Source organism: Sapajus apella, unplaced genomic scaffold, assembly GCF_009761245.1.
Source record: "Sapajus apella isolate SASKATOON/1434 unplaced genomic scaffold, GSC_monkey_1.0 scaffold43, whole genome shotgun sequence".
Lineage (NCBI taxonomy): Eukaryota > Metazoa > Chordata > Mammalia > Primates > Cebidae > Sapajus > Sapajus apella.
Genome location: NW_022436983.1, coordinates 5,848,709 through 5,876,163, shown reverse-complemented (window position 1 = coordinate 5,876,163; position 27,455 = coordinate 5,848,709). Strand labels below are relative to the sequence as shown.

Here is a 27,455-nt window from a genome sequence, read left to right as displayed (position 1 = left end):
GTATGGCCAGGGTAACCTGGGGCAGGGGCTGCTTCTCCACCAAAATGCCAGGGACCCCCCTCCCCACTCCGAAAACCAATCCCAGGCTGGTTTTACTGAAAACATTCATTACAACAAAACGTCAGAGCTATGTGACAGTACATTAAGTTTCCACAAGCTGGTAGGGTTGAACCGGGGGCAGAAGCCCCTGGTACAGGGACTTCACTGCCCACCCCAACCTCTGGCTGACCCGGACACAGGATGGATGGCTGTCAGATTGGGAGAACAACTTTGTAGGGCGATTGGGCAGCCTCCTCCTGCCTGTGCTTCTGCCCAGGCTGAGCCTCGGAGGAGGCCGCGTTCCTGGTCATCTTGTGGCTGATGACGATGCTGCTGTTGGTGACTCGGGGCCCGTACCAGCCTGCCCAGTACTGGGTGTCCTGGCCCCCGTGCCGGAAGAGGATGTAGCGGACGCCTGGAGGGTAGTCCGAGAAGGTGTGGGAGACCTGCAGGGAGGAGGGGAGGAAGTGACCACCGGGGTGGGGGAAGGGATGGCAGGAGCCAGGTTCTCTAAGGGAGCTGCCCAGGCTGGAAGGCAACAGCTCCAGGCCAGAGAGCAGGGGCTCCCTGGGCCCTGAGGCTGCCCCTTGCTTCCTGGCATCCTGGCCCTGGGAGGAGTGGGTGGAGAGCAAGGGGGTGAGGCCTCACCTCTCTCCATGCGGCATCGTTCCACTGTTCAATGGTCACAGGTTCGGGCTCGAAGGAAGCCAACACGAAGTAGTCAGCCGAGGCCAGGTACACCTTGAGTTGGTAGGTGCAGCCACAGTCGGCTCTGGCGGCAAACCTGGTGGGGGGGTGAGAGCCCTGCATCCGAGCCATCGAGGGCTGCCCCAGGAGTAGGGGCAGGTGGGACCTACACATTGGAGCTTGGAGCTTTATTTCCCATCGGCCAACACTGCTCTGCTTGCAAGGCACAACTGGCTTCAGCGCTCCCTATGCCCCGCTGTGGCCCTCGGGGAGCAGCCTGTCCATGCTGGCCTCAGTTACCCCATCTGAGATAAGGGACTCTTTTGGGCATCCTACTAAAGATGTGACCTCAAAAAGCAAAAGACCCTCCAAGAGGCCAGCTCTGTCCAAGTCATGTCACCTGCATTTACAGTGGACCGTGGACTCTGGGAGAGTCAAGGGGATGGCCTGTGTGATGGGACTGGCACAGAGCTCACCCTCTGCTCAGCCCAGCCACCCCTCCAGCCTCACCCCGTTATCCTCAGCGTGGTGGCCCTGAGGCCTGCCTAGAACTGGGGTCCTGCTTCTGCCACTGGCCAGGCCAGAACCTTGCACAGTTCTGTGCACAGAGTAGGAGCTCAAAAAGGGATGAATAGGGAAAGGGGAGGGGAGGCAGGTAGGCCAGGGGGTCTGGGGGTTTCCACCCGGTCCAGAGAGGGCTGGCCAAGGTAGGCAGATCACTTGAGGTCAGGAATTTGAAACCAGCCTGGCCAACATGGTGAAACCCTGTCTCTACTAGACATATTTTTAAAAATAGCTGGGCATGGTGGCGGGTGCCTGTAATCCCAGGTACTTGGGAGGCTGAGGCAGGAGAATCGCTTGAATCTGGGAAATGGAGGTTGCAATGAGCTGAGATCATACCACTGCACTCCAGCCTGGGTGACAGAGTAATTCCATCTCAAAAAAAAAAAAAAAAGTGCCTGTCAGTAACAACGCACCTGGGGGCCACAGTCTCCGCATCTGCACACTGGGGCTACTGTGTCCTGCTGGGCATGTCACAGGGTGGTGGGGAGGCCAGGAGGTGCTGCTGGGTGAACACATGCTGGGTCTGGGTGCAGAGTGGGGACAGGCCGGGGCTACCTGGCTCTAGGACACTGCTGGGCACAGTGGGCACTTGCTACAGGTTGTCTCACCCAGCCTGGCAGTAAGAGGAGGCTGTAGAGTGTGGGAACACAGGCCCTGGGTGCTACTCACCAGTCCCTAACCATGATGTCTGGCCTGACTGTGTCCAGTAGCTCCTTCCAGTAGCCGTTGGCTACAAGGTCCACCAGCTGGGACTTGAGGCACATCCTGGGGAGCAGAGTGGGGGGCTTTTGTGCCTGGGTGTGCTCTGCATGGCCCTCCCTCACCCAATCCTCGGCAGCCCTGTGAATGCAGGGAGGTGGTCTGGGGACCTTGGGTATCCCTTGGCTGCTGCAGGACAGGCACTGGCTGGGGCTGACTCTGGCTCCTACCCCAGTGCAGGCCCATGAGAAACCTAAGGAGGGAGTTTGACCCACTTGTGCCTGGGCGGCATCTGATCCCAGTCCAATAGCCCAATGTTCCAGGGCACTCTTGTAAACTCAAGTTCCTGGCTTAGGGACGGACAGCTGTAGACAGCCCTGGCTTATCTTAACCACCCCATGGACTCCTGGCTTGCTTCAGTGATCCCCACCCCCACTGCCCATGAACAAAGTCACTGAGTTACTCCAGGAAGCAGTGACTCTGGGCCACCTCCCTTGAGCTTCACAGAGGGCTTCCCTTCGAAAGACTTTGCCTGAGACTTGGCAAAGGTGTCCTGACTGTCCCCTCCACGCAAGCCTGGTAGGTTCAGTTTGCCTTACTCATAGGATGTGACAAAATACTTCTTGACTTTGGGGTCAGGAAAATCTGTCCCGTGGGCTCCAGGGAGGCTCTCCACCTTCCAGTAGTTGCCACCTTCGGTATCGATTTGCCAAGCTAACATACCCTCTAGGAGGAACAGAAGTGGAGGTGAGACCCCTTACCTCCCCATCTGGTACTGGGAGGGTGGGAAGGAGGGTGGTTGGCATTAGTGACCTTCTTGGGAGGCAAGACTTCCTCATGCTCAAGTCTCTGGGGCTGTGGACACCAAAGGGTTAACCAGCATGTTCCTTCTCAAGGGCATTGTGTAGCCAAGGTCAGTGCCCCACCAGCCCAAGTGTACCCCAACTGCACCTTGCAGCACCCCTACAAAGCACCCCTCTAACACATTCCCACCTGTCCTCACCATATCAGCTCTGATCTGACACAACTGGGCAGCCTCCAAGTCCCTTGGAAGGGATACTCTGTCCCACTCAGTCCCAAACTAGCCTCACTCCTAACACAAAGCTCGAGAAAAGAATGTGTTACTTGGCTGGGTGTAGTAGCTCACGCCTGGAGTCCCAGCACTTTGGGAAGGCGAGGTGGGCGGATCATGAGGTCAAGAGATCGAGACCATTCTGACCAACATGATGAAACCTCGTCTCTACTAAAAGGAAAAAAAAAAAATTCAAAAATTAGCTGGGTGTGGTGGCACGTACCTGTAGTCCCAGCTACTCGGGAGGTTGAGGCAAGAGAATTGTTTGAATCTGGGAGGTGGAGGTTGCAGTGAGCTGAGATCGCGCCACTGCATTCCAACCTGGCGACAGAGCGAGACTCCGTCTCAAAAAAAAAAAAAAAAAAAAGAATGCAAACTCTTCCTCACATCCGCATTGCAGTGGAACTCTGGAAAGTACCCAAGTATCAGTTCTCAAAAAATTAAGTTACAAGGGGCCTGTGAAAGTACTGTCTCAAAGACTAATGTGAGGTCGGGCACAGGGGCTCACGCCTGTAATCCCAGCACTTTGGGAGGCCAAGGCAGGTGGATCACTTGAACCCAGGAGTTCAAGACCAGCCTGGGGAACATAGCAAGGTCCTGTCTTTTTTTATAAGTAAAAGATTTTAAAAAGGCTAACATGCATTCATCCCAACACAGGCTGCTTACTTGACCCCGATGGCACCCCCAGATGGGTGAGGCCCTTGATTAACTACATAACTGAGACTGGAGGCCCTAGAGGATGGGTTTGTGGGTTTGTCGTCGGGTCATGGGAACCTGAGATTTCCACAGGGCTTGAACGGCCTCTGCCCAGGGCAAGAGTGCTAAGTGGAGGAGCAGGTGCCCTCTGCGCTGGTGCTGTGGTAACATTCATGGGTGAACCTCCATTAGGTGGGCTCCATAGGTTCAGGGGAGCAGTCACCTTCTTCACAGTGGACTTAGAGAACCTTAGAAAACAATGGTGCTTCTCTACCGGGGCTGCCCAGGCAATCACCCGGGCACTTTTCAAATGGTTCGCTTGCTCCCGCTCCAGGAGCCCGCTATTCTCCAGGTGCTCTCAAGTCCCCAGTAGAGAGCCAGGAGAGTAATACAGAAATCCAGGAGCTAGGCTGGTGTGAACCGGCAGGGCTTGACTGAGCACTTCGGCTCCGGGCAGGGCAGGCTGCAAGGCTAGCTCTGTCAGGTGGGGTTACGCAGAGTGAGCAGCTTAGCCTGGCAGCTTTGAGTGGAATCTGGAGCAGGCAGAGGGACTGAGTGGGGTACTGCCTATGGGGCTCTGGGATTTGGGGCAGGGACAGTTTGAGGCCTTTATCTGTCAGGACCAAACCGTGGAAGGTGGGCAGTTGTACCTCTTTGGGGAAGTCACTCATGTTGGAACCAAAGCTCCTCATTTATACAGTGGAGTCCACCCTGATTGTCTTGGCATCTCCCAGGATCCTTTTTTTTTTTTAAAGATAGAGTCTCGCTCCGTCACCTAGGCTGGAGTGCAGTGGTGTGATCTCAGCTCACTGCAACCTCCACCTCCCAGGTTCAAGCGGTGCTCCTGCCTCAGCCTCCCAAGTAGTTGGGAGGCACCTACCACCATGCCCGGCTAATTTTTGTATTCTTAGTAAAGATGGGTTTTACCATGTTGGCCAAGCTGGTCTCAAACTCCTGACCTCAAGTGATCTGCCCACCTTGGCCTTCCAAAGTGCTGGGATTACAGGTGTCAGCCACTGTACCTTGCCTATATGTTTTATTTTTTAATTATTTTTTTAGAGACAGGGTCTTGCTCTGTTGCCCAGGCTGGGGTGCAGTGGCACAACCTTGGCTCACTGCAACCTCCACCTCCCAGGTTCAAGTGATTCTCTTGCCTCAGCCTCCCAAGGAGCTGAGATTGCAGGTGCCTGCCATCATGCCTGGCTAATTTTTTCGTATTTTTGTAGAGGTAGGGTTTCACCATGTTGGCCTGGCTGGTCTCAAATGCCTGACCTCAAGTACTCCACCCACCTCAGCCTCCCAACGTGCTAGGATTACAGGCGTGAGCCACCGCAACTGCTGAAAAATGTTACAGGGCATGAAATGGGGGTGCTATGCTAGAGGTGGGAGTGCTGTTTTTAGATTGGGGGGACAGGGCAGGTCTCTGAATTGAGACCTGAAAATGAGAAGGAACCAAGGGAAGGAGGTGGGTGTTTAGGGTTAGAGAACATTCCAGGTAGTGTGGGAATTGCAAGTGCCAAGGCCCGACGATGGGAAGGAGCCTCCACCCCGCCCCCATGGCACCTTCGGCGCACGGGTTGCGCAGGAGGTTCCTCTGCAGGCTCCTTAGGAAGTAGCAGATCTTCCAGTCCTCCACGGGCTGGTCCCAGTCCTTGGTGATGAAGCCGTCTCGCAGACACTTGCGCTTCCAGAGGATCATGAGGTCAATGAGGTCCCGCCAGAGGCTGCAGACAGGGCGGCAGTTCAGCAGCAGCTGGCGGGCGGGCACGTGCAGGAACAGCTCCAGCAGGATGTTCTCCGGCAGCTCATTAATGCTGGCCAGGGCTGTGGTGGGCTCGGAAGCATCCATGGCCTATGGGGGAGCAGTAGCGGTTACGAGCCTGATCAGGGAGGTGGGCCCTCAGGCACCCAGGGAACCAGGCCAGGGTATCCTCTCTAACCCTGCATTAGACAGGTATGGTGGCGCACTCCTGGAGTCCCAGCTACTTGGGAGGCTGAGGTAGAGGATCTCTTGAGCCTGGGAGTTCAAGGCTGCAGTGAGCTATGATCATGCCATTGCACTCCTGCCTGGGCAACTGACCAAGACCCTGGCTCAAAAACACAAAACCAAAACCCCACAAAAGAGTATTTCTGAGGCTGAGGGTCCTTCCAGTGAACAGCAGGCCCTCAATGGAAAGAGTAGTCATGGGACACACATTCAGAAGAGTGCAAGAAAAATACTAAAGTCTTTAGAGACACATTTTTTAAAAGGCCCTTCCCCAGTTAAAAAAGATAGCTTAATTTGAAAGCCAGTGGGCTGGGCGGACTAAGATTTTGTGGAGGCCACACTTGTCTGCAAGTTCTGTGAGGGTTTGGTGATTGTTGTTATTTTAATGCTCTGGATTCACTGTTAGAATATTAAATCTTTTTTTTTTTGAGATGGAGTCTCGCTCTGTTACCCAGGCTGGAGTACAGTGGCTCGATCTTGTCTCACTGCAACCTTGGCCTCCCAGGTTCAAGCGATTCTCCTGCCTCAGCCTCCTCGGTAGCTGGACTACACATGTGTACCACCATGCCTGGCTCATTTTTTGCATTTTTAGAAGAGACGAGTTTCACCGTGTTAGCCAGGATGGTCTTGATCTCCTGACCTCGTGATCTGCCTACCTTGGCCTCCCAAAGTGCTGGGATTACAGGAGTGAGCCACCGCACCCGGCCAGAATATAAAACCATTTTTATATCCCAGACTCATTAATGTTCATTCAGTGGTAGGCTAGTGCTGAGAAACCACCGCCCTCTCCCCAGAAGCTCACTTTTGCCTGCAAGTCGGATGTGATAAAACAACCCAATGGGAAGCCCCCACAGCACCCAACTGGGCTGCTTTGGGTGTCAGGACAGAGTCCACTTGGAGATTGCTGGAAAACAAACGGATGAAGGGTGCCTGAGAAGACTACCTAGGTTCGAATCCTGGCCTGCACTGACTAGCTGGGAAGCTGTGAAAAGGAGCGGGTAACTGTCCAGACCCGGAAGGGCCAGGAGGACCACGTGGAGCACAGAGCTTCGGTCAGCATTGCTGCCAGCACAAACCTGCCCGCAACACTGTCCTCCCTCTGCCTCTGTACTGTACAAGGGTTCTGGAAAACTTCAGGTAGTGCCACGGCCCTGGCCTGAATCTTACCTGGGAGCACCTGGTTAGTCCCCTAACGGGATCCCAGGCATTTACCCCAGGTAGGTGGGGGCGGGCCAGCAGCCAGGGCGCTGCACTGTCACCCAGGTGGGCCTCCTTTGCTTATGCATGAGGAGAGAATGTTTTCCACCTACAAGCAGAAAAACAGAAACTTGCTGGCCTCTTTTTTTTTTGAGACAGAGTTTTGCTTTTGTCACTAGGCTGGAGTGTAATGGTGCGATCTCAGCTCAGTGCAGCCTCCGCCTCCTGGGTTCAAGTGATTCTCCTGCCTCAGCCTCCCAAGTAGGTGCAATTACATGCACCTGCCACCATGCCCAGCTAATTTTTGTATTTTTAGTAGAGACAGGTTTCACCATGTTGGCCAGGCTGGTCTTGAACTCCTGACCTCAGCTGATCCACCCACCTTGGCCTTCCAAAGTGTAGGGATTACAGGCGTGAGCCACCATACCCAGCCTTTTACTGACCTCTTCTGATTTTCCATAGAGGCTTGGCTAAAGCCACAGTTCATAGTCTTCTTAGAGCTCCCATCCCAGAAAACAGGAGGGTGGGTGCATGCTGGCTCCTGGTCACGGAGGAACACTTTAGCATGGCAGAGAAAACAGGTGAGGTACTTGTGTCTCGTGAAAAATGCTTTGCAACCTTGGCAGTTCAGGGAGTTCCTGTCTCTATAAATAGTGAAAAAATTAGCCGGGCATAGTGGTGAGCACCTGTGGTCCCAGCTACTTGGGAGGCTATGGTGTGAGGATCTCCTGAGCCCAGGAGGTCAAGGCTGCAGTGGCCCACAGGTGTGAGCCACCAGACCTGGCTCCTCAGAGGTTTTTTACCTTAGAGTCCATGAGGTCTGCTGAGGTCACACGCTAGGGAAGGAAGGAGCCCGCTAGCCTGTGAGCCATGACTGGGCCATGGCACTCCTGGGCAACAGAGCAAGACCGCCTCAAAAAAAGAAAAAAAAGAAAAAAAATGTTTTGATGGAAAAAAACCCCATGTGGTCAAGTCTTCTAAGTGTTGAGAAGTAACTGTAAGCTTTTAAAACTGGAAAAAAAGAAATTAGGCCAGGTGCTGCAATGGCTCATGCCTGTAATCCCAGCACCTTGGGAGACTGAGGCAGATGGATCACAAGGTCATGAGTTCGAGACCAGCCTGGCCAATATGGCGAAACCCAGTCTCTACTAAAAATACAAAAATTAGCCAGACATGGTGGTGGGCGCCTGTATTTCCAGCCACTCAGGAGGCTGAGGCAGGAGAAACGCTTAAACCCCAGAAGCAGAGGTTGGAGTGAGCTGAGATCGTGCCACTGCACTCCAGCCTTGGTGACAGAGCAAGACTCTGTCTCAAAAAAAAAAAAAGGAAAAAGAAAAAAAAATCAGCTAGGCCTCGTGGCCTGAGCCTGTGGTCTCAGCTACTCAGGAGGCTGAGGTAGGAGGATTGCTTGAGACCAGGAAGTCAAGGCTGCAGTGAACCCTCATCAGGCCACTGCACTCCAGCCTGGGTGACAGGGCAAGACTCTGCCTAAAAAATATAAAGAAAATAGGTAAATGCTGGCAACTTCTAAAGGCACTGTCTAGACTGTAGATCAAATAAAAGCCACTGGGCTCCAAGCCGGAGGTGTCAAGGCACCAATGGCTTTCCACCGTGGTGACCGAAGTCTGGTCTCTGGCTCAATCGGCATTTTCTTGCGCCCCCGCCCGGGGCATTTTGTGGTGGGGAAGTCCATGCCAACCCTAGGAAGTCCCCTCACACCGACTGGGGTCCCCAAGTGCCTGGCCTGGAGTCCCGTGCTCGCCTTCTCCGCGCCCACCCTCCCAGCAAGCCCTCGGGGCGCTCTTACTTCACCGGTTTCTCAGAAACAGAAACTGCGGCCGAGGGAAGGCAGGCGGCGGATTTCGCAGGCGCGTGGGAGCCTGGAGGTCCCCCTGACCTTTCTCGGAACACGGCGCCGGCCTCGGGATGTGACTGGGAAGGCCGCAGCTGCAGAGCTTCCGGCTGGGTGGCCCCGGAGCCAGGCCCCCAGTCCGGGCTCACGCGCCCCGCCCCCCCCCAGCCGCGCGGACCAGCACCCACGTGCTGCGTGAACGCCCCGGTGCCGGCGACCCCAGCCCCCGACTCGGGCACAGCGGCGGAGCTCCGGGTCGGCCCGAGCGTAAGGCCTCGGTCTCGGTGTAGTTGCGTCAAGTGCTGCGCTGGGTCCCCACCCGAGTCCCGGACCCCGCCCGGCCAGGCCCCGCCCCGCACCCTCGCCGCGGGAAGACGAACCTGGGGTCCCCGGGGTTTGGGCCCTGGCGGCGGCCGGCCTGCGTGTCCTGAAGCTCAGCCTCCCGCTCCAGGCGGCGGGCGGCTCAGCAACGGCACCCGCTTCCTCCTCAGGGCAAGTCCCCGGACCGTACGGCCGCTCCCCTGACCCTCCCTGGAGGCGGGAGCTGAGCACTGGGCTCCAGAGGGCTCCTTCCTTCTCTAGGGCGTCACCTCCGTAGGCGTCACAGGTAAAAACAAACAAACAAACAAACAAACAAAAACCCTGAGGGACCGGGCGTGGTGACTCTCGGGTGGATCGCTTGAGGTCAGGAGTTCGAGACCATCCTGGCCAACATGGTGAAACAATACAAAAAAATTAAGGCCGGGCGCGGTGGCTCAAGCCTGTAATCCCAGCACTTTGGGAGGCCGAGGCGGGTGGATCACGAGGTCAAGAGACCGAGACCATCCTGGTCAACATGGTGAAACCCCGTCTCTACTAAAAATACAAAACATTAGCTGGGCATGGTGGTGCGTGCCTGTAATCTCAGCTACTCAGGAGGCTGAGGCAGGAGAATTGCCTGAACCCAGGAGGCGCAGGTTGCGGTGAGCCGAGATCGCGCCATTGCACTCCAGCCTGGGTAACAAGAGTGAAACTCCGTCTCAAAAAAAAAAAAAAAAAAATTAGCTGGGCGTCGTGGCTCACGCCTGTAGTCCCAACTACTCGGGAGGCTGAGGCAGCAGAATTGCTTGAACCCGGGAGGCGGAGGTTGCAGTGAGCCGAGGTTGCGCCACTGCACTGCAGCCTGGCGCCTGGGGACAGAGTAAGACTCTGTTTCAAAAAAAAAAAATTAGCAGGGCCGGGTGGCACATGTCTATAATCCCAGCCACTCCGGAGGCTGAGGTGGGAGAATCGCTTGAACCTGGGAGGCTGCAGTGAGCCGAGACTGCACTACTGCACTCCTTGTTGCTTGGGCGACAAAGCGAGACCTTGTCTCAAAAAGGATTAAGTTCATGAATTTCTTCCAACAGTCAACAAATATTTAGCAAGCACCTTGTTCAGGCAACCACCACAGGTTGTGCAGGCTGTGCACTGCACAAGGGGACTGGCCCAGGCTGAATTAATTGCAGTCAGGGCTGCATCTTCTCCGTGGAAGGCTGTCCTTTTGCAGTTTGCCATGGGCTGGTGGGTGGTGACCCCACCCTGGCCCTTATCTAGCTCACCCTTGATTGAGATGACTAAATGTAAGGAGTACTTATTGAGACCAGTATTAGTCCATGTTCACACTAACATATGGAAATACCTGAGACTGGGTAATTTATAAAGGAAAGAGGTTTAATTGACACAGTTCCACATGGCTGGGGAAGCCTCAAGAAACTTACAATCATGGTGGAAGGTGAAGGGGAGGCAATGACCTTCTTCGCATGGCGGCAGGAAGGAGCCGGGGAAACCGGCACGTGTAAAGCCATCAGATTTCGTGAGAACTCAGTCACTATCATGAGAACATCATGGGGAAAACCCACCCCCATAATCCAATCACTTCCCACCAGGTATCTCCCTAAACACCTGAAATTACCATTCAAGGTAAAATTTGGGTGGGAACATAAAGCTTAACCATATCAAGCACCTACTGTGTGTCAGGCACCATTCTAAATGCTTCAGCTTCATCCAACATAAAGTAAAGCTCTTGGGAGAGTCACACCAGGAGGCAGTGTCTGGGTGGCACTGCTGGTCTGGCACGAGGTGGACTCAAAGGCTGCCCGGAGATGTCCACCCAATCCCAACCCCAGCCTGTGGCTGGGCCTCCAGAGGAAGCCAGCAGGACTGGATGGCTACCAGGTGAGACACTTGCAGCGCACTGAGGGGTCTGTCCCATGAACCTGCTTCTGTTATGGCCTGGTTCCTGAAATGTCAACCCCTTTGTCCCTTAGACAGAAGCCACACCATTGTACCATCTGCAGGTCCAGGCAGGACCACCTAAAGTCTGCCTTTCCTTCCAGAAACCACAGGGCACAGGTTAGGCTGGGCACACCTTTTATTTGGCTGCATGCAGTAGGGTGAGGTCAGGAGAACACTGCTGTCCTTCCAACAGGACAAGAGGTGAGTTCCAAGGGTGGCTGAGTGGGATAGAGAGGTCCTGGGAATGGCAGCTCTAGGGGTGGGGTGGAGGCTTGGAATACTCTTCAAGCCAGAGGGGGCCTTGCCTGGATCTGGGAGGTGGACAGGCGATCCTTCGAAACCCCTACCGCGCTCATCCAGGGCTCACGTGTCCGGCTGTCAGCATCAGGTCCTGTCCTGCTCCCCACCTGCCCTGGGACATCCTGTGCAGGATTACCTCAGTCCTCTGGGAACTTGACCCCCACCTGGTACCCATCTAGCTTCTGGGGCTTCACTGATAGTGAGGACAGTCCACACCCATCCTGGACTCCACCCCACCCTGGGTCTGCCCATCTCAGACCAGGACTGAGCCTCTGAGCCGAAGCCACCTCTTCTGAGTACGCAGGCAGAGCCAGAGACTGCAAGCAGCAGACGGGGCAGAGCACGGCCCATGAGCCCGCCCTCCACTTCCCAGATCAGTCTGAGTTACACAGTCACCTCCCTGCACCTGCACCATGAGGGCAGCTGCAAGCTTGCCAGATGTGTTGCCTGACCCTGCTCTGAGGGTCTTCAAGGAACACAGGGAGAATGGTCCCAGGAGGGGGAGGGAGAGCGATCCAGGCTGGCCTCCAAGCTGAACTCTCTGAGGGGCCCAGGGGAACACACTGCACCTCCCACATCTCAGGTGCCCTGTCTCTGAAAGGGGCCCATGCAGGCTTCCCTGGCCATCATTCATCAAGAGGGCTACCCACACTGAGAGGCTCCACAAACAAGAGGCTGCTGGGGGCAAGAGTGAAGTCAGAGGTCTGGGGATGCCTGGTCTCCACCTCCCCTTCCCAAGCCCAGCCCTTTTCTGACAGCAGTAGTTTACCAGTCAGGGTTCAGCAGATGGGGGCTCAGGGGGTGTCAGGGCAGCGGGGGCCCGATGGTGATGCTGCTGTTGGTGACCCTCGGGCCGTACCAGCCGGCCCAGTAGTGAGTGTCCACGCCGCCGTGCTGAAACCAGATGTAGCGGACGCCGGGCGGGTAGTTGGAGAACGTGTGGGAGACCTGGTGGGACAGGCAGAGCGGGGAGAGAGGTCAAGGGAGCTGACTTGGGCTGGGTGTGGTGGCTCACACCTGGAATCCCAGTACTTTGGAAGGCGGAGGTGGAAGGATTGTTTGAGTCCAGGAGTTTGTGACCAGTCTGGTTGCAAACCAGAGATAGTGAGATACCATCTCTACAAGAAAAAAAAAAAAAATTAGCCAGGCATGGTGGCATGTGCCTGTGGTCCCAGGCAGGCTGAGGTAGCAGTACAGGTTGAGGCAGGAGGTCAAGGCTGCAGTGAGCTGTGATCACGCTACTGCACTCCAGCCTGGGCAACAGAGTGAGACCCTGTTTCTGAAATACAAAAGAAATTAAAGAAAACGAGCCTTAAAAAAAAAAAAGGCGTTGCGTTGGGGGGAGCTGACCCTGAGTGTGGCACTGCCTGAGGGGGACAGGGGAACAAGAAGGGGCTGAGTTCTTGGTGCTGGACCAGAATTCAGCAGAATGGAGTTCTAGCTCTAGCTCTGTGATTTTGAACAGACCACTGCCTTTCCCCGTGCCTCAGTTTCCTCATCTGTAAAATGGAGCAAAATCCTGCTGGTGTACTCCATGGGACTGTCATTCATTCAGCCCAAAGAAATGGAAAGAAATTGCAAGCTGCCAAAGGATATCCAATACCTTCATCACAGGGCACGTGTATTCTTTAAGTTAAAATTAAGTAAAATTACATGAAATAAAAAAGGTACTCAGTTGCACTTGGAACTGGCTCTTACTAACTGACCAGTGGTCACATGTAGCTACTGGCTACCTTACTGGGTAGTGTAGACACAGACCATTTCTATCACTACAGAAAGTTCTACTGGACAAGGCTGGGGTGAAAAATGATGGCCCGCAGGCCCACTGCCTGCTTTTATAAATAAAGTTTTACTGGAACACAGCCACGTCCATTTGTTTCCATCTTGTCTAAAGCTGTGGAGAGTTGAGTAGTTGTGACAGACAGAGTGTGACCTGCAAAGTCTAAAATATTCATATCTGCCGTTTTAAGAAAGCATTTGCTAGGGCTGAGTACAGTGGCTCATGCCTGTAGTTTCAGCACTTTGGGAGGCTGAGGTGGGAGGATGCCTTGAGGCCAGGAGTTCGAGATCCACCTGGGCAACAAAGCAAAACTCCGTTTGTAAAAAAAAAAAAATTTTTTTTTTTTTTTTTTTTTTTTTGAGACGGAGTTTCGCTTTTGTTACCCAGGCTGGAGTGCAATGGCGCGATCTCAGCTCACTGCAACCTCCGCCTCCTGGGTTCAGGCAATTCTCCTGCCTCAGCCTCCTTAGTAGCTGGGATTACAGGCACGTGCCACCATGCCCAGCTAATTTTTTGTATTTTTAGTAGAGACGGGGTTTCACCATGTTGACCAGGATGGTCTCGATCTCCTGACCTCGTGATCCACCCGCCTCGGCCTCCCAAAGTGCTGGGATTACAGGCTTGAGCCACCGCGCCCGGCAAAAATTTTTTTTAATTAGCTGGGTGTGGTGGCAGGCACCTGCATTCCCAGCTACTCAGGAGGCTAAGGCAGGAAGACGGCTTGAGCCTAAGAGTTTGAGGCTGTAGTGAGCAATGAATGTGCCACTGCACTCCAGCTTGGGTGACAGAGACCCTGTCCCTAAAACTAAGTAAATTAAAACAAACAAATTTGCTGACCCAAGTCTAGAAAACAATAATAATCAATATTAGTAATTACTAACTGTCAACCTTTTGGAATTTTTTTTTTTTTTTGAGATGGAGTTTTGCTCTTGTTGCCCAGGCTGGAGTGCAGTGGCGCAATCTTGGCTCACTACAACCTCCACCTCCCGGGTTCAAGCAATTCTCCTGCCTCTGCCTCCCAAGGAGCTGAGATTACAGGCATGTGCCACCACACCTAGCTAATTTTGTGTTTTTAGTAGAGATGGGGTTTCTCCACATTGGCCAGGCTGGTCTCAAACTCCTGACCTCAGGTGATCCGGCCTCCTCGGCCTCCCAAAGTGTTGGGATTACAGGCGTGAGCCACCACACCTGGCCAACGTTTTGAAATATTTTTTGGCTCTGGCTTCACCAGCATCATTTCATCATTTCTTTCGGAGCTCTATGAGGGAAGCACTATATACCTGTTTTATAGAAGCAGTGAGTGAAGCCCAGAGCATTGGAAGCACAGGTGAGAAAGCACAGAGCTTGGATCTGAACCTAGGCCCATCTGACTGCAGCCTCAGCCTTGGATGATCTGCCTCTGCCCCTGCCTCCCAGACCCGCGCACCTCCCTCCACTTGGCATCGCTCTTCTGCTGGATGGTCGCCGGGTCTGGCTGGAAGGTCCCCAGAGGCGCGTGAGCGGATGACAGGAGCTGAACGCACAGCTGGTACTTTGACCCGCAGTCTGGCCTGGCTGCGAACCTGCAGGGAGTGGGAGGGCCCATCAGGGCCTCGAAGATTGGGGGCAGGGCAGGGGTGGGGCGCCTGAGTGGCATGCCCCCCCCCAGACCCTCGCCCCAGGCACTCACCAGTCCTTGACCTCGATGTCCGGCCGTGTGTTATCCATCAGCTCCTCCCAATACCCTTCAGCCTTGAGGTCCACCACCTGGGACTTGAGGCAGGTGCTGGGGGCAGGCAGAGGGGTGGGAGGGGCTGGGGCCCACCACTAGGGCAGTGAGGGTCTAGGACTGCCCCTTCCTGGGGTAGGAGAGACCCCAGGATAAACTGATTTGGGCTTTCCCCGACCCAAGTCCCCGAATCTTACTAATATGAAGTCACGAAGTATTTCTTGACCTTGTCATTGGGGAATTCCTTCCTCTGGTCTTTCGAGAAATCCTCCACCTTCCACTCATCGCCTCCATTCACGTCCAGGCTCCAGAACTCGAACCCCTCTGGTGGAAAAGCAGAGTTCACACTGAAGGGAAGCCCCTCCGTGGCCACCTTCTCCCCATCCCCCTTCCTCCCTGCTCCTCTGCTTGCATCTTGGCGGCTGCCCTCAAGCCCCGTGCTGTGGGACGCTGAGGATCACAGTGCCCACCGAGTCCTAGGTGCTTTCTGTGTCAAAGGCACAGGAAGGTAATTTCCCTGGGGGCCCTGAGACACATGGTGATGCGGATGGCCAGACCTTCTGTGATGGTGAACGCTCTGATGTGGGCCAGACAGACGTGGGTCTAATCCCAGCTTGACGAGTACTCCGCTGTGTGACCTTGGGCCAATTGCTTTTCCTCTCTAAGCTTTGGTTGTCTCCTCTGTAAGCTGGAGTAAGAACAGGGGCTGGGAGGCTTTTTGGCAAAGTGCCAAAATATTTTAGGTCTGTGGGCTACATATTATCTTTACTGCATAGTTTTTTGTTGTTTCCTCTTCTTTTTTTATGACCCTTTAAAAATGTGAAAATGATCCTTATTTTTTTTTTTTTTTTGAGACGGAGTTTCGCTTTTGTTGCCTAGGCTGGAGTGCAATGGCGCAATCTCGGCTTACCGCAACCTCTACCTCCCGGGTTCAAGCAATTCTCCTGCTTCAGCCTCCTGACTAGCTGGGGTTATAGGCGCCTGCTAATATACCATGCCTGGCTAATTTTTGTATTTTTAGTAGAGACAGGGTTTCACCATGTTGGCCAGGCGGGTCTTGAACTCCTGACCTCAGGTGATCCACCCGCCTTGGCCTCCCAAAGTTCTAGGATTACAGGCATGAGCCATCGTGCCCGGCATAAAACAATTCTTAATGCTTTAGCCAGATTTGGCTCATGCATAGCTTGGAGGAGTTGTTTTATTATCATTTTGCTCCAGAATTTGGTCATGTTGTGGAAAACGAGGTTCCCATCCCATCCCAGTGTCTACCTGACAACCCAGCAAGCAAGGAGCTGTAGAAGCCTTGCTTTACCTGTTGTAACATACTGGGAAGAAGGCTGGATCTCCCATTCTTCTCCCACAAGCAAAACCCCTTTGGCCCTCTGGGGACTGTGTCAGTAGGACCAACCCTGGAGCCCGGAAACAAATTATGGGTCTGACCTTCCTGGCCTTGTGTTGCTGCTTTTTTTTTTTTTTTTTTTTTTGAGACAGAGTCTTGCTCTGTTGCCCAGACTGGAGTGCAGTGGCCCTGGCTGTGTCTTGAGAATAATTCGTCCCAGTTGGCCAACATTCCTTTTCCTAGGAAAGGTCACTGAAGAAATAATCTTACGAGTAGAATAAGAGGCTGGGCGTGGTGGCTCACATGTGTAATCCCAGCACTTAGTGAGGCGAAGGCAGGCGCATCACTTGAGGCCAGGAGTTTGAGACCAGCCTGGTCAACATGGTGAAACCCTGTCTCTACTAAATATACACAAAATTAGCTGGGCGTGTTACAGGCGGGCACCTGTAATCCCAGCTGCTCAGGAGGCTGAGGCAGGAGAATCACTTGAACCCGGGAGGCAGAGGTTGCAGTGAGTCAAGATCGCAACATTGCACTCCAGCCTGGGCAACAGAGCGAGACTCTGTCTCAAAAAAAAACAAAAAGAACAACAAAAAAACCCCAAAATAATTATCCAGGCATAATGGTGCATGCCTGTAATCCCAGCTACTTGGGAGGCTGGGGCAGAATTGCTTGAACCCAGGAGACAGAGGTTACAGTGAGCCAAGATTGCACCACTGCACTCCAGCCTGGGTGACAGAGTGAAACTCTATCTCAAAAAAAGAGAGAGAAAAAAAAATAGAATAAGAAACTCCACTCTTGGCCTCAGTCTGCCCATCTGAAAAATGTGTGCACTATCAGTACCCACCTCTTCGGGCAACTGTGAGAGGAGAAAGGAGTTAAACCATCCAAGTACCTGGCTTATACTAAGTGCTCAATACATATTACTTGGTGTCATGACAGTGTGTGTACTGGGGGCATGCCAGACCCGGCCTGTATCCCACCTTCAGCGCAGGGGTTGTGCAGAAGGTTCCTATGCAGGCTCCGTAGGAAGTAGAAGATCTTCCAGTCGGCCACAGGCTGGTCCCAGTCCTCGGTGATGAAGCCCTCTCGCAGGCATTTGCGTTTCCAGAGGGTCACCAGGTCAATGAGGTCCCGCCAGAGGCTGCAGACCAGGCGGCAGTTCACAAGCAGCTGGCGGGCCGGCACGTGCGTGAACAGCTCCAGCAGGATGTTCTCCGGCAGCTCGTTGATGTTTCCCACGGCCATGGCTGGTGGCTTCTGGACACCCTCCTGTGGCTGTTGAAAAGCTATGCTGCAGGCCTCATCCCTCATCCCTGCTCTGCCCTTTATCTCAGGAGACTCATGGTGTCTCTCCCAGCCTCAGTTTCCTTCTCTGTAAATGGGTGCTTTACCTCCAGGGGTCACTGGGGCCGTCCAAGGGGCTTGGGACACATCAGGTGCTCTAATAAAAGCCAAGCTGTCATTTTTTTTCTCTGGCCTCCCACAAGAGGTGGAAAGCAGTGCCCAAGGTCAAACAAACATAAACGTAGAGGAGGCAGGAGCCCGGATCTTCTGTGATTCCAGGGCCAGCCTTTTTCAGTAGGCCAGACAGTCAATGGGGATGTAATGCGAAGCCCGGCAGAGCACCCCAGGCCTCCTGTGCCGTCACCATCCTCTCTCCCATCCTCGGAAGGTGATGGGAGGAGGGCGCTAATTATCACTGCCTCTCGCGGAGGTCCAAAAGGCTGCAGCCAGCTTCTCAAGATCTCAGAAAAAAAGACCTGCCTAGCTGGGAGTGACAAGAGGGTCGGCGACAGGGAAAGGCCCTTTCTATCTCCCCACCCCCACCCCCACCCCCAGCCCCGCGGTTGGGCTCCTCCTGCCTGAAGTCCGCCAGCGCGCCTGCAGCCTCCCCTTCCCACGCTGTGCTTTAAGATGTCCCCCTCCCCCAAAGTCTGGGCTCGGACGTCTGTACATCGGTGGCGACCCCAGCCCGGGTTCGCGGCCGCGTAGCGCAGCCCGGGCAAGCTCGGCGGCCTGGGCCTGGTCGGTGCCAGGCCTTCCTCGGCAACTGCGGCGCGACTGGGAACCCAGGAGCCCTCCCGGCAGCCCCTGCCGGACCGCACGCCCTCCCCAGCGCCCCCCATGCCCCCTCAGGCCAGTCACCTGTGCTCGGCCGTCGCGGCACTATCCGCTGAGCCTCCCGGGCTTCACCAACTGGGCCTGCGCTCGCCCGGGAAGTTAGGCCCCGCCCCAGCCCGCCAGGCCCCGCCCCCCCCGCGCCGCGCCGCCCTGCGCGGGGCCAGGGACGCGCCCCCGACCGTGGCGTAGGAAAATTACCTGGGGTGGGGGTGGGGCGGAAAGCGCCTCCTACCCCCCGACTCCATCTGGGCCACCCGCCCCGCACCCTCAGCCTGACCCAGCCTCTCCCTGCCTCCCCTCGCCGCCTCCTCCCAGCAGCCCTCCAGGAGCGAGCTGGGAGATGCCCCAAATCGGACCCCTCCCCAATTTAACATAACCCAATCCTGACCTTTCCCAGCCTCCTAGGTCCACTGAGGAACCTGCAGCCCCGGGCCTCGGGCCGGCTGCTGGGACTGCGGGGCCGCTGGGCGCGGTGCCAGAGGCGGGGCGGGGCGGGGGCCTTTAAGAGGCGCCGCCGCGGGGACCGACCCAGACGCGGACTGCGCCGGGACTCACCGCCCCGGGACTCCTGCAGCCTGCAGCGCTCCGGCTCCTCCTCTAGCGACCGCCCTCCGCAGCGATGGACGGAGACGGTGACCCAGGTAGCCGCCGTCTGCACCGCTCGCTGCGGCGGGGAGGGGAGACGGGGTCGGCGGGCGAGCGCCGCACAGAGGGGCGTCAGAGCGCGAGGGGGCCCCCGAGACCCGGCGGGCATACTTTCACGCCAGCAAAGTCCTAGAGGCGATCTTCAAAGAGCACATCTCTCTGCCACCTCGGTCTGGCGGGAGGCCATGAGAGGCGACCGGCAGGGAGGGAGGACTCCTGGGTCCCATTTAGCCAGGAAGTATCACCGGAGGACCCCCACATTCCCGCCTTCCAGCTTTCTGTCTGGCGGGGGCCTGGGAAGCGTCTGGGACGGAGGTTGCAAGCCTTTTCTTCCATCAGCTCTGCCATGTGCCCGCTCTGGCTCTGGGGCCGCCTGGATCCCCGTGGGTTCCTTTGGGTCCCTGGCCTGGCTTCACCTATCCCTGCCTTCCTCCTGAGCTCTCTTGCCTGGAAGGGCTTCCCCTCCTCCGGGTGGTGAGATGCCTTGTGAGGACCGGGCCAGCGGTGAGGGAGCGTTGGGGGCAGCTCTGGCTGGTGCTCCGGGCCCTCCCAGACTGCCCAGTCATCCTCTCTGGCACCCAAGACCCCCCACCCCCATACCTCCAACTCCCTGCTGGGCCTGCTGAGTCAGGATGGGAACAAGACCTGCCTGCAGACAGCCACCACTCTTTCCTCATCAGGTCCAGCTGGGGGTGGGCATTGCTTGGGGTAGGCGGTGGCAAACAGACTGATGGAAGCTCAGGCTCCCAAAACCACCCCCCACCTCCAACCATGAAAATACCAGCGCCTGCAGCCCTTGCTCCCAATCCCTGGCCTTCTGGCCACACCCTCTGTAGGGCTACAGAACTGGCTCCTGCTTTTTCCCAGGGCTCAGCTATTCCCTGGACTCTGGGGCCCAATCCAGGTGAGTGAATCAGCCTTGCAGGCAGGCAGCTTCCACGGGTCAGATAACTTTCCGCCAGCTACAATGTGGGGAGTTGTGTGTGCAAGAGGGAGGGTGGGGGGAACTGTAATTGGATCTGGGGACTCTAGTGCCAGGCCCCGGGGCCAGAAGAGGGGACTGGGTGAGGTGCACCTTTCGGGGAGCATCAGGTGTCCACTGGGGCCAGGGCCGGGGAGGGGGAGGATTGAAGAGGTGAGGACACTGGGCCCAGCTCCCCAGAGAGCTGAGGGCATTTTCATGGGCAGGTAATATGGCTTCAGACCTTTTCCTCTGTCTTCCCGCTGTTCTGTGATGTGGTCTGGGGGAAGCCATTAAGCCCCTTTTGGTCTCCGTTTCCTCTTTGCCAAAGGGGTAGGTGTAAATCCTCACATCATAAAGATGTGGCCAAAGAAAAAAAAAAAAGCTAACAAGGAAGGAGAAGTGCTGTGTTCAATGAGGTTCACTCAGGAAGACTGAGGGCTCACTGTGTGCTCTGGGCTCAGAAAGCTCTCAAGGGCCTGACTGTGTGCTGGGCAGGGAGGAAAGGCTGCATGTGAGGAGGTTAGGGGCTGGTGGGCCTGGAGACTTGGATCTGGGCCCTGCCACCTGTCCCCTTCCCCAGTGCCTGGACTGTGCCCACCACTGCCTTGGCTCTCCCGGGCCTAGCCCTCAGGAACTCTGCGTTCGTAGATCTGAGAGCTGTGGTCTCCCTGATCACCCAGAGTGGCCCTGTCTCCTCACTGGCTCTCCCTCATCCAGGCATCTGGGGCACTCGGCGTCCATTTACTCAGGGCTGTGACGGCCCAGCTGAAGCCGACTGGGATCCAAGAGACAGTCCGGCTGCCGCGTGACATCCGCCCACCTCTTTACAATTCAGAAGGCCCTTACCTCCCTCCTCAGGGGATTCGGACATCTGTCATGTCTGTATGCCCTGGCACAATGATTACCCCCATTTTATAAATGAGAGAACTGAGGGCTAGGGGAGGGGAAAGAAGAGGTGGAGAAAGTTTCCTTCCCCAAGCCCCTATGTCCTCTCCTTGCTTGATACAGTTTCTTTTAATGAGTCCCTCCTCATCCCCAAGTCACACAATAGCTGGGTCTCTCGGCTCTGTTCTCCCTACCCTGAAGGCCTCAGGTCCCATGTCCCCTTCCCTAAATCCTGGCAATGTGTCCGTCAACAAGTCACTTCATCCCTGAGCCTGAGCATTTGCACTTGCAAAGTCAAAATCCTGGCCTGGGTGTGGTGGAACATGACTGTAATCCCAGCACTTTGGGAGGCCGAGGCAGGAGGATTGCTTGAGTCCAGGAGTTGGAGGCCAGCCTAGGCAACATAGTGAGACTGCATCTTTAAAAAGAAAAGTTGTCTGGGCGAGATGGCTCACTCCTGTAATCCTAGCACTTTGGAAGGTCGAGGAGGGTGGATCACCTGAGGTCAAGAGATCGAACCATCTTGGCCAACATGGGGAAACCCCGTCTCTACTAAAAATACAAAAAGAAAAATTAGCTGGGCGTGGTGGTGTGCATCTGTAGTCCCAGCTACTGGGGAGGCTGAGGCAGGAGAATTGCTTGGACCCGGGAAGTGGAGGTTGTAGTGAGCCGAGATTGCGCTACTGCACTCCAGCCTGGCGCCTGGCGACTGAGCGAGATTTTGTCTCAAAAAAACAAAAACAAAAATTAGCCAGGCGTGGTGGCACATGCCTGTAATCCCAGCTACTTGGGAGGCTGAGGCAGAAGAATCGCTTGAACTGGGAGGCAGAGGTTTTAGTGAGTAGAGATTGCACCACTGCTCTCCAGCCTGGATGACAGAGCAAGACTCCATCTCAAAACAAAAACAACAAACTAGAAAAGTCAAAATCCTAACACTGCCTACTAATTCAGTGAATTATTTTGTGGAGGCTGTGATGATTTAAGATGGCTCTGGAGTCAGACTGTCTGGGTTCAAATCCAGGCTCCAACCACTGATTAGCTATGTGATCCTGGGCTGTTTCACCTCTTTGTGCCTTAGTTTCCTGATCAGTGAAATAAGGACCGCAGGCTGGGCACAGTGGCTCATGCCTGTAATCCCAGCACTTTGGGAGGCCGAGGTGCGTGGATCACCGGAGGTCGAGAGTTTGAGACCAGCGTGACCAACATGGAGAAACCCTGTCTCTATTAAAAGCACAAAAAATTAGCTGGGCATGGTGGCGCTTGGCTGTAGTCCCAGCTACTTGGGAGGCTGAGGCAGGAGAATTGCTTGAATCCAGGAGGCAGAGGTTACGGTGAGCGGAGATCAAGCCATTGAACTCCAGCCTGAACAACAAGAGTGAAACTCCATCTCAAAAAAAAAAAAAAAAGAAAAAAAGAAAAAAGGACCGCAATAAGAGCAGTCCTTTATGAGGATTTACTTTTACTTTCTGTTTTTTTTTTTTTTTGAGATGGAATCTCCGTCTCCCAGGCTGGAGTGCAGTGGCACGATCTCGGCTGACTACAACCTCCGCCTCCTGGGTTCAAGCGATTCTCCTCCTTCAGCCTCATAAAAGTAGCTGGGATTACAGGTGTGCACCGCTATGCCTGGCTAAAATTTTTAAATATTTTTAGTAGAGACAGGGTTTCACAATATTGGTCAGGCTGGTCTTGAACTCCTGACCTTGTGATCTGCTTGTCTCAGCCTCCCAAAGTGCTGGAATTAAGGGCAAGAGCCACGGCGCCCAGCTGGTATGAGAATTTAAAGAGCAAATGAAGTTGAAATGCTTTGGACAGTCCCTAACACTTGTTGAGTAGCCCAACACATAAGCTCCTGACAACAAACCAGGCAAGGTGCCAGAGCCCGGCACAGGGCATGAAGCTGTGTTTTCCAGACCATGTTCTAGACCTCATGAGGCCAGAGACAGGTGTTTATCACAGGATCACACCCCAGGAAAAAAGCTTGGAACGGCTGTGTGGGGGTGGGGTGGGGTGGGGGGGGGGGGGGGGGTGGGGGGGTGTCATGGGAGAAGTCCCGGAAGACTTCCTGAGGAGGTGAGGGGAGCAGGGATCTCAGAGTGTGCTTGGGAGAATGAAAGGAGTTCCTGTGTGAAAGGGTTAGGACAGTGCTATAGATAGACGTCATTAATAATAATAATATGATCCTTGCTGCTATGTATCTGCCCAAGCCTGGAGTTTACTGGTCCAGCTGAGGAAACAGGCACCTCTTTGGACTTGGGGGCTGATCCAGGGTTGGTGTGTGGCCCTGTGGCCCTCCTCCTTGGACACCAGTCTGGAGTCACGGAATCTCCAGCCCCAGCTGTGGATTGTCCCACGGTGGGTGGGGGAGGATACAGGTACATTGTAGTCCTGGGGCCTGGAGGGGGACAGCGTGCGGGAGTCACAGCCACCCACCCACGCCTACCTGCAGAGAACGTGGGCCAGCCGGAGGAGGCAAGCCCGGAGGAACAGCCGGAGGAGGTGAGCGCCGAGGAGGAGCGGCTGGAGGACCAGGAGGAGGAGGAGGAGGCTGCGGCCGCGTACCTGGACGAGCTGCCCGAGCCGCTGCTGCTGCGCGTGCTGGCCGCGCTCCCGGCCGCCGAGCTGGTGCAGGCGTGCCGCCTGGTGTGCCTGCGCTGGAAGGAGCTGGTGGACGGCGCCCCGCTGTGGCTGCTCAAGTGCCAGCAGGAGGGGCTGGTGCCTGAGGGCGGCGCGGAGGAGGAGTGCGACCACTGGCAGCGGTTCTACTTCCTCAGCAAGCGGCGCCGCAACCTGCTGCGCAACCCGTGCGGGGAAGGTGAGAGGCCGGTGCCGCGCAAGCTCAGCTTCCCCTGCTGCGAAATGGGCGAAACGGCGCCGGCTGGCTTTGAGGGAGGAATCGGAGAAAACGCCTGGCTAGGTGCCAGCACTGAGTAGCCCCAAGGCTGTCTTACTATGGCTCTCTGGCTGTCTGCGCCCTGGGGTCTCTCTGCCAGGTCCTCCCACCCTTAGCTAGCTGGGGCAGGGCAGGATGGAGGACACGCCTCCCGGGAGGCAGATTCAGGCAGTGCCCACTGGTCCACCCTTTCATTAATCATCTGCCCACCCGGACACCAAGTGCCGCCTTTGCCCTGTCCCCCTCCACATAGTGGCAAGAGCCAGCCTTCTACAGCCTTACCAGGGACTGGGTGACCAGGGTGGGGCTGTCGTGTCCCTACAGAGGACTTGGAGGGCTGGTGTGACGTGGAGCATGGTGGGGACGGCTGGAGGGTGGAGGAGCTGCCTGGAGACAGTGGGGTGGAGTTCACCCATGATGAGAGCGTCAAGAAGTACTTCGCCTCCTCCTTTGAGTAAGGAGAAGGGGGTGGAGGAGAGGGTGGTGGGGAGGGCGTTCGCTCTGTCCTAACTCCAGTTCTCCCAGGTGGTGCCGCAAAGCGCAGATCATTGACCTGCAGGCGGAGGGCTACTGGGAGGAGCTGCTGGATACGACTCAGCCGGCCATCGTGGTGAAGGACTGGTGAGAGAGTCCTGAGGTGGCATGGGGCTGGGAGGAGCGGGGTAAGGCAGAGGGTGAGCCAACTGGGGACCTCCCACCCCCACCTCGGGGTGCTGCCTCCCCACTGCAGGGGTTGAGGCCACGTGGGCCACGGATCTGCAAGAGTTGACAGCTTCTGAGTTGTCAGGAGAACCTGGAAGCCCACCTCCCCTCCTGAGTTTTAAATGTTGGCAAATATATGCACATATATATGTTTGTATATATGTAATGTATGTATTTCAAAGTCAGTCTGCGGTCCAACCAAAGGATACTCTGGACTGGCTTCAGCCCCAGGCTGGGATCTGGCCGACCTGGAATTTAGTCCTTTTGTTTGGCTCTTGGGCTGTCACTTTCTCTTGCTGGCCTCGTTTTCCTTATCTGTAAGCTGGGAGCATTGGCAGTACTGGCCGACAGGGATGCTGGGCGCTCAGGAGCACTTCTGTGGAAATCCCCATCTCCAGGGCGAGATCAGCAGTGCTGAAGCCATGCCCCCCCACCCCCCCACTCGCTCTCTCCCTTTGGTCAGGTACTCTGGCCGCAGCGACGCTGGCTGCCTCTACGAGCTCACTGTGAAGCTACTGTCCGAGCACGAGGATGTGCTGGCCGAATTCAGCAGCGGGCAGGTGGCAGTGCCCCAAGACAGTGACGGCGGAGGCTGGATGGAAGTAAGCCTGGGGAGCCCAGGGTGGAGGGGCGTGGTCCGGACACGAGGGGCGTGGCTTTAGGAGACCCCGCCCACGGTGCGCCGGCGCTGTGCAGGGCCGAGGTAGTCACCGGGTGGTGGAGAGAGCTCGGTACTGCAGAGAAACCGAGCGGGGTGCGAGTGTGCCGGGATGGGGCGGCAGGAGAGGCGTCAGGACCTCGGAGGCTGACTCTCGCTACCTCCGCCCCCAGATCTCCCACACCTTCACTGACTACGGGCCGGGCGTCCGCTTCGTCCGCTTCGAGCACGGGGGGCAGGACTCCGTCTACTGGAAGGGCTGGTTCGGGGCCCGGGTGACCAACAGCAGCGTGTGGGTAGAACCCTGAGCAGCCCTGCCTCCACCCTCCCCCACCTGCCTGGAGGGGCACAGGCCGGGGATGGATAGGTCTTCACTTAGTCCCTAGCGTCCTCACCTTCCCCAGACCACACATCCTCTTGCTCCAAGCCCAGCCCCAGAGCGGAACGGTGCGGGAGAGAGGTTTTGTTGGTATAGGTTTGCTTAGATAGCCGGCTTCTAGAATGTAGATCCGGGAGGGTGTGGGCTTGACTGGACGCACTGCTGAATCCCCTGCACGTAGCACAGTGCCTGCCACAAAGTGGGCTCTCAATAAATATTATTTGTCCAAGGAAGGAGTGGATGAACAAGTGGCTGAATGAACACTGCTCCCTTCCCGTCCTTTTCTGTCTCCTGAGGGCCCCCGGCTCAGCCTGGAAAAATACTTGGTGGGGCTCCAGCTGCTCTGGTTTCCAGCGGCCCTTGGCCAGTATGGAGCCAGCTGAGCCCAGCCATGCCAGGCAGGACAAAGCTGGGATTGTGAGAGTGAGGAGGGTTGAGCTGGGCCTGGCGCCTGACAGACACCCAAGCTGCCCAGAGGCCAGAATAGGGCATGTCAGGGGGGCTGCCCTCCAGGCCTCTCTTGGTCCAGCGATTATCCTAGGCCCTGCTACCATCCCCCATCCTTTACTACATGCAGAGTGGGGTAGGGGGTGTACCAGTTCTCAGGGCCTGGGTGACAAATAGCAGCATGTGAGTAGACTCCTGAGCAGCCCTGCCTCCACCCTCCCCCAGCTGCCTGGAGGGGCAGAGGCCGGCAGTAGATAGGCGTGAGTCCATGGCGTCCTCACCTTCCCCAAGCCTCCACAGCCTTTCATCAAGCTGGGCCCCTAGGGCAAGGTGTCAATTCCTTTGATTGGCAACTGGGGTGGATGTGAACTGTGCTAAGGTCTAGGGTACTGGTTCTCTTGGGCCCAGGGATGGAGATGAGGGGCCTGGGGTGGGGGATGGGAAGTGGGGGTGGGGAAGCACAAAAAGGGTTGGTTTGGGGTTTCTCTCACTTCTTGCCTATTCCCTGCTGCCCTTCCTGGAGTCATTAGCATCTGGTCTCGTTAGCCCTCTTCCAAGGCTGGCCCAGAGGCTGGCCCTGGCATTGGCTTGGGGGAGGGGAGGAGGGGAGGAGTGGAGGGGAGGAGGGGAGGAGTGGAGGGTATCGTGTCAGACTCTGTGCTCCAGCACTCCTTCTGGCCAACCCAGCCCCTTCCAAAGACTGTCAGCTGCCCGTCCTGGGGGCAGGTGTTTGAAGGGCCTGGAACCCTCGGCCCTCCTCTCCTGAAATGGAGACCAATAAAATCACTGAGAGCCTCCGGCTTTGCTTTGGTTCTGAACCCTGATGCTACCTGCTGGTCTCGTGGGACTGCAGTGTTCAAGCTGGGGCCTGCCTGCAACTGTTCATTCATTCACTCATTCATTTGCTTACAGTTCCCAGAGCCCCAACCCCAGGCCAGGTCATGTGTGGGAACCCTGAAGTTGCAGCGGGGAATAAGAGACTTCTCAGGAAGAATCGGCAGCCCAGCCACATGAAGGGTGGGACCCCGGGGAAGGGGGCCAGTGTCCTGGGCCCTCCAGTGCAGTGGTGGAGATGCAGTCCCTGATCTGGGGGCATCCAAAGTTTGACAGAGGAGACAAAACCTTGACTTCAGAAAACTGTTTCAAGGGAGCAGCATGGCCGCTTCTGCAAGGACACCCTCCGCCCCGTCTAGGGGATTTTAGTCTGGTGGGGAAGGCACAGTCCATGCTCACCTGAGCTGCCAGTCAGACAAAGGACCTGATGCCTTGCCCTCGGGGCCCAGCTTATTGAAGGGCTATGGAGGAGCAGACTCACCCCATGAGCTCCCATGCTTAGGGGTGGGCGTGCGGGGGAGCCAGGTTAAGAGGAGATGGGGTGAGTGGGAAGGGGATTAGAGCCTGCACCTGACTATGAGGAAATGTGGGGGAGACTGGTTGTGGGCATGAGGGGCCAGGAGGGCAGGTAGGGGTGCCTGTGAGGACTGGAGGTCAGCACAGGAATGTGGAGGTTATGGGAGGGGCTGCAGGTGGAGGGGGGCATCCCTGAGTTTCAGGTACCCATGGGGACATTCAGGAAAGAGGCCCA

The 27,455-nt window shown here is 56.1% G+C and overlaps 3 protein-coding genes across 17 annotated transcripts; 1 reads left to right on the top strand and 2 right to left on the bottom strand.

The window, feature by feature from the left end:
- Positions 1 to 90: 90 nt before the first annotated feature.
- FBXO6 (F-box protein 6) lies at positions 91 to 9,406 on the bottom strand. 8 transcript variants are annotated; one of them, XM_032300401.1, is made up of 7 exons: positions 9,174 to 9,406; positions 8,467 to 8,468; positions 5,321 to 5,609; positions 2,589 to 2,715; positions 1,960 to 2,055; positions 688 to 823; positions 91 to 485 (listed from the first exon to the last, which is right to left on the bottom strand). In XM_032300401.1, the coding sequence occupies exons 3-7, from the start codon at positions 5,604 to 5,606 to the stop codon at positions 252 to 254; spliced, it is 879 nt and encodes a 292-aa protein (XP_032156292.1). In that variant the 5' UTR covers positions 5,607 to 5,609; positions 8,467 to 8,468; positions 9,174 to 9,406; the 3' UTR covers positions 91 to 251. The 8 variants fall into 8 exon arrangements, with proteins under 8 accessions (XP_032156292.1, XP_032156291.1, XP_032156297.1 ...); XM_032300400.1 differs by lacking the exon at positions 8,467 to 8,468 and adding an exon at positions 6,547 to 6,648 and having other exon boundaries at positions 9,174 to 9,306; XM_032300406.1 differs by lacking the exon at positions 8,467 to 8,468 and adding an exon at positions 6,547 to 6,648 and having other exon boundaries at positions 5,321 to 5,481; positions 9,174 to 9,305.
- Positions 9,407 to 11,167: 1,761 nt separating this feature from the next.
- FBXO44 (F-box protein 44) lies at positions 11,168 to 18,786 on the bottom strand. 8 transcript variants are annotated; one of them, XM_032300390.1, is made up of 7 exons: positions 18,689 to 18,786; positions 17,160 to 17,454; positions 15,035 to 15,161; positions 14,799 to 14,894; positions 14,556 to 14,691; positions 12,119 to 12,297; positions 11,168 to 11,461 (listed from the first exon to the last, which is right to left on the bottom strand). In XM_032300390.1, exons 2-6 carry the CDS (start codon positions 17,422 to 17,424, stop codon positions 12,154 to 12,156), a joined length of 768 nt encoding a protein of 255 aa, XP_032156281.1. In that variant the 5' UTR covers positions 17,425 to 17,454; positions 18,689 to 18,786; the 3' UTR covers positions 11,168 to 11,461; positions 12,119 to 12,153. The 8 variants fall into 8 exon arrangements, with proteins under 8 accessions (XP_032156281.1, XP_032156282.1, XP_032156280.1 ...); XM_032300391.1 differs by having other exon boundaries at positions 11,168 to 11,456; XM_032300389.1 differs by having other exon boundaries at positions 11,168 to 12,297.
- FBXO2 (F-box protein 2) lies at positions 18,428 to 25,682 on the top strand. The gene is made up of 6 exons (XM_032300397.1): positions 18,428 to 18,941; positions 23,241 to 23,606; positions 24,009 to 24,138; positions 24,210 to 24,305; positions 24,850 to 24,988; positions 25,218 to 25,682. The coding sequence occupies exons 1-6, from the start codon at positions 18,920 to 18,922 to the stop codon at positions 25,350 to 25,352; spliced, it is 888 nt and encodes a 295-aa protein (XP_032156288.1). The 5' UTR covers positions 18,428 to 18,919; the 3' UTR covers positions 25,353 to 25,682.
- The last annotated feature ends 1,773 nt before the right edge of the window (positions 25,683 to 27,455 follow it).

What these genes read in the sequence shown, in the direction of transcription:
- FBXO6 (XM_032300401.1), bottom strand. Translation starts at nt 5,606, where the DNA reads ATGGATGCTTCCGAGCCCACCACAGCCCTGGCCAGCATTAATGAGCTG. An exon ending in GCGCAACCCGTGCGCCGAAG is followed by an intron (nt 2,716 to 5,320) that starts GTGCCATGGGGG and finishes TGTTCCTCCTAG; the next exon opens with AGGGTATGTTAGCTTGGCAA. An exon ending in ACGATGCCGCATGGAGAGAG is followed by an intron (nt 486 to 687) that starts GTGAGGCCTCAC and finishes TCCTCCCTGCAG; the next exon opens with GTCTCCCACACCTTCTCGGA.
- FBXO44 (XM_032300389.1), bottom strand. Translation starts at nt 17,424, where the DNA reads ATGGCCGTGGGAAACATCAACGAGCTGCCGGAGAACATCCTGCTGGAG. An exon ending in TACTTCGTGACTTCATATTA is followed by an intron (nt 14,895 to 15,034) that starts GTAAGATTCGGG and finishes GCCTGCCCCCAG; the next exon opens with CACCTGCCTCAAGTCCCAGG. An exon ending in GACATCGAGGTCAAGGACTG is followed by an intron (nt 14,692 to 14,798) that starts GTGAGTGCCTGG and finishes CACTCCCTGCAG; the next exon opens with GTTCGCAGCCAGGCCAGACT.
- FBXO2 (XM_032300397.1), top strand. Translation starts at nt 18,920, where the DNA reads ATGGACGGAGACGGTGACCCAG. An exon ending in GCCATCGTGGTGAAGGACTG is followed by an intron (nt 24,306 to 24,849) that starts GTGAGAGAGTCC and finishes CCCTTTGGTCAG; the next exon opens with GTACTCTGGCCGCAGCGACG. An exon ending in ACGGCGGAGGCTGGATGGAA is followed by an intron (nt 24,989 to 25,217) that starts GTAAGCCTGGGG and finishes CTCCGCCCCCAG; the next exon opens with ATCTCCCACACCTTCACTGA.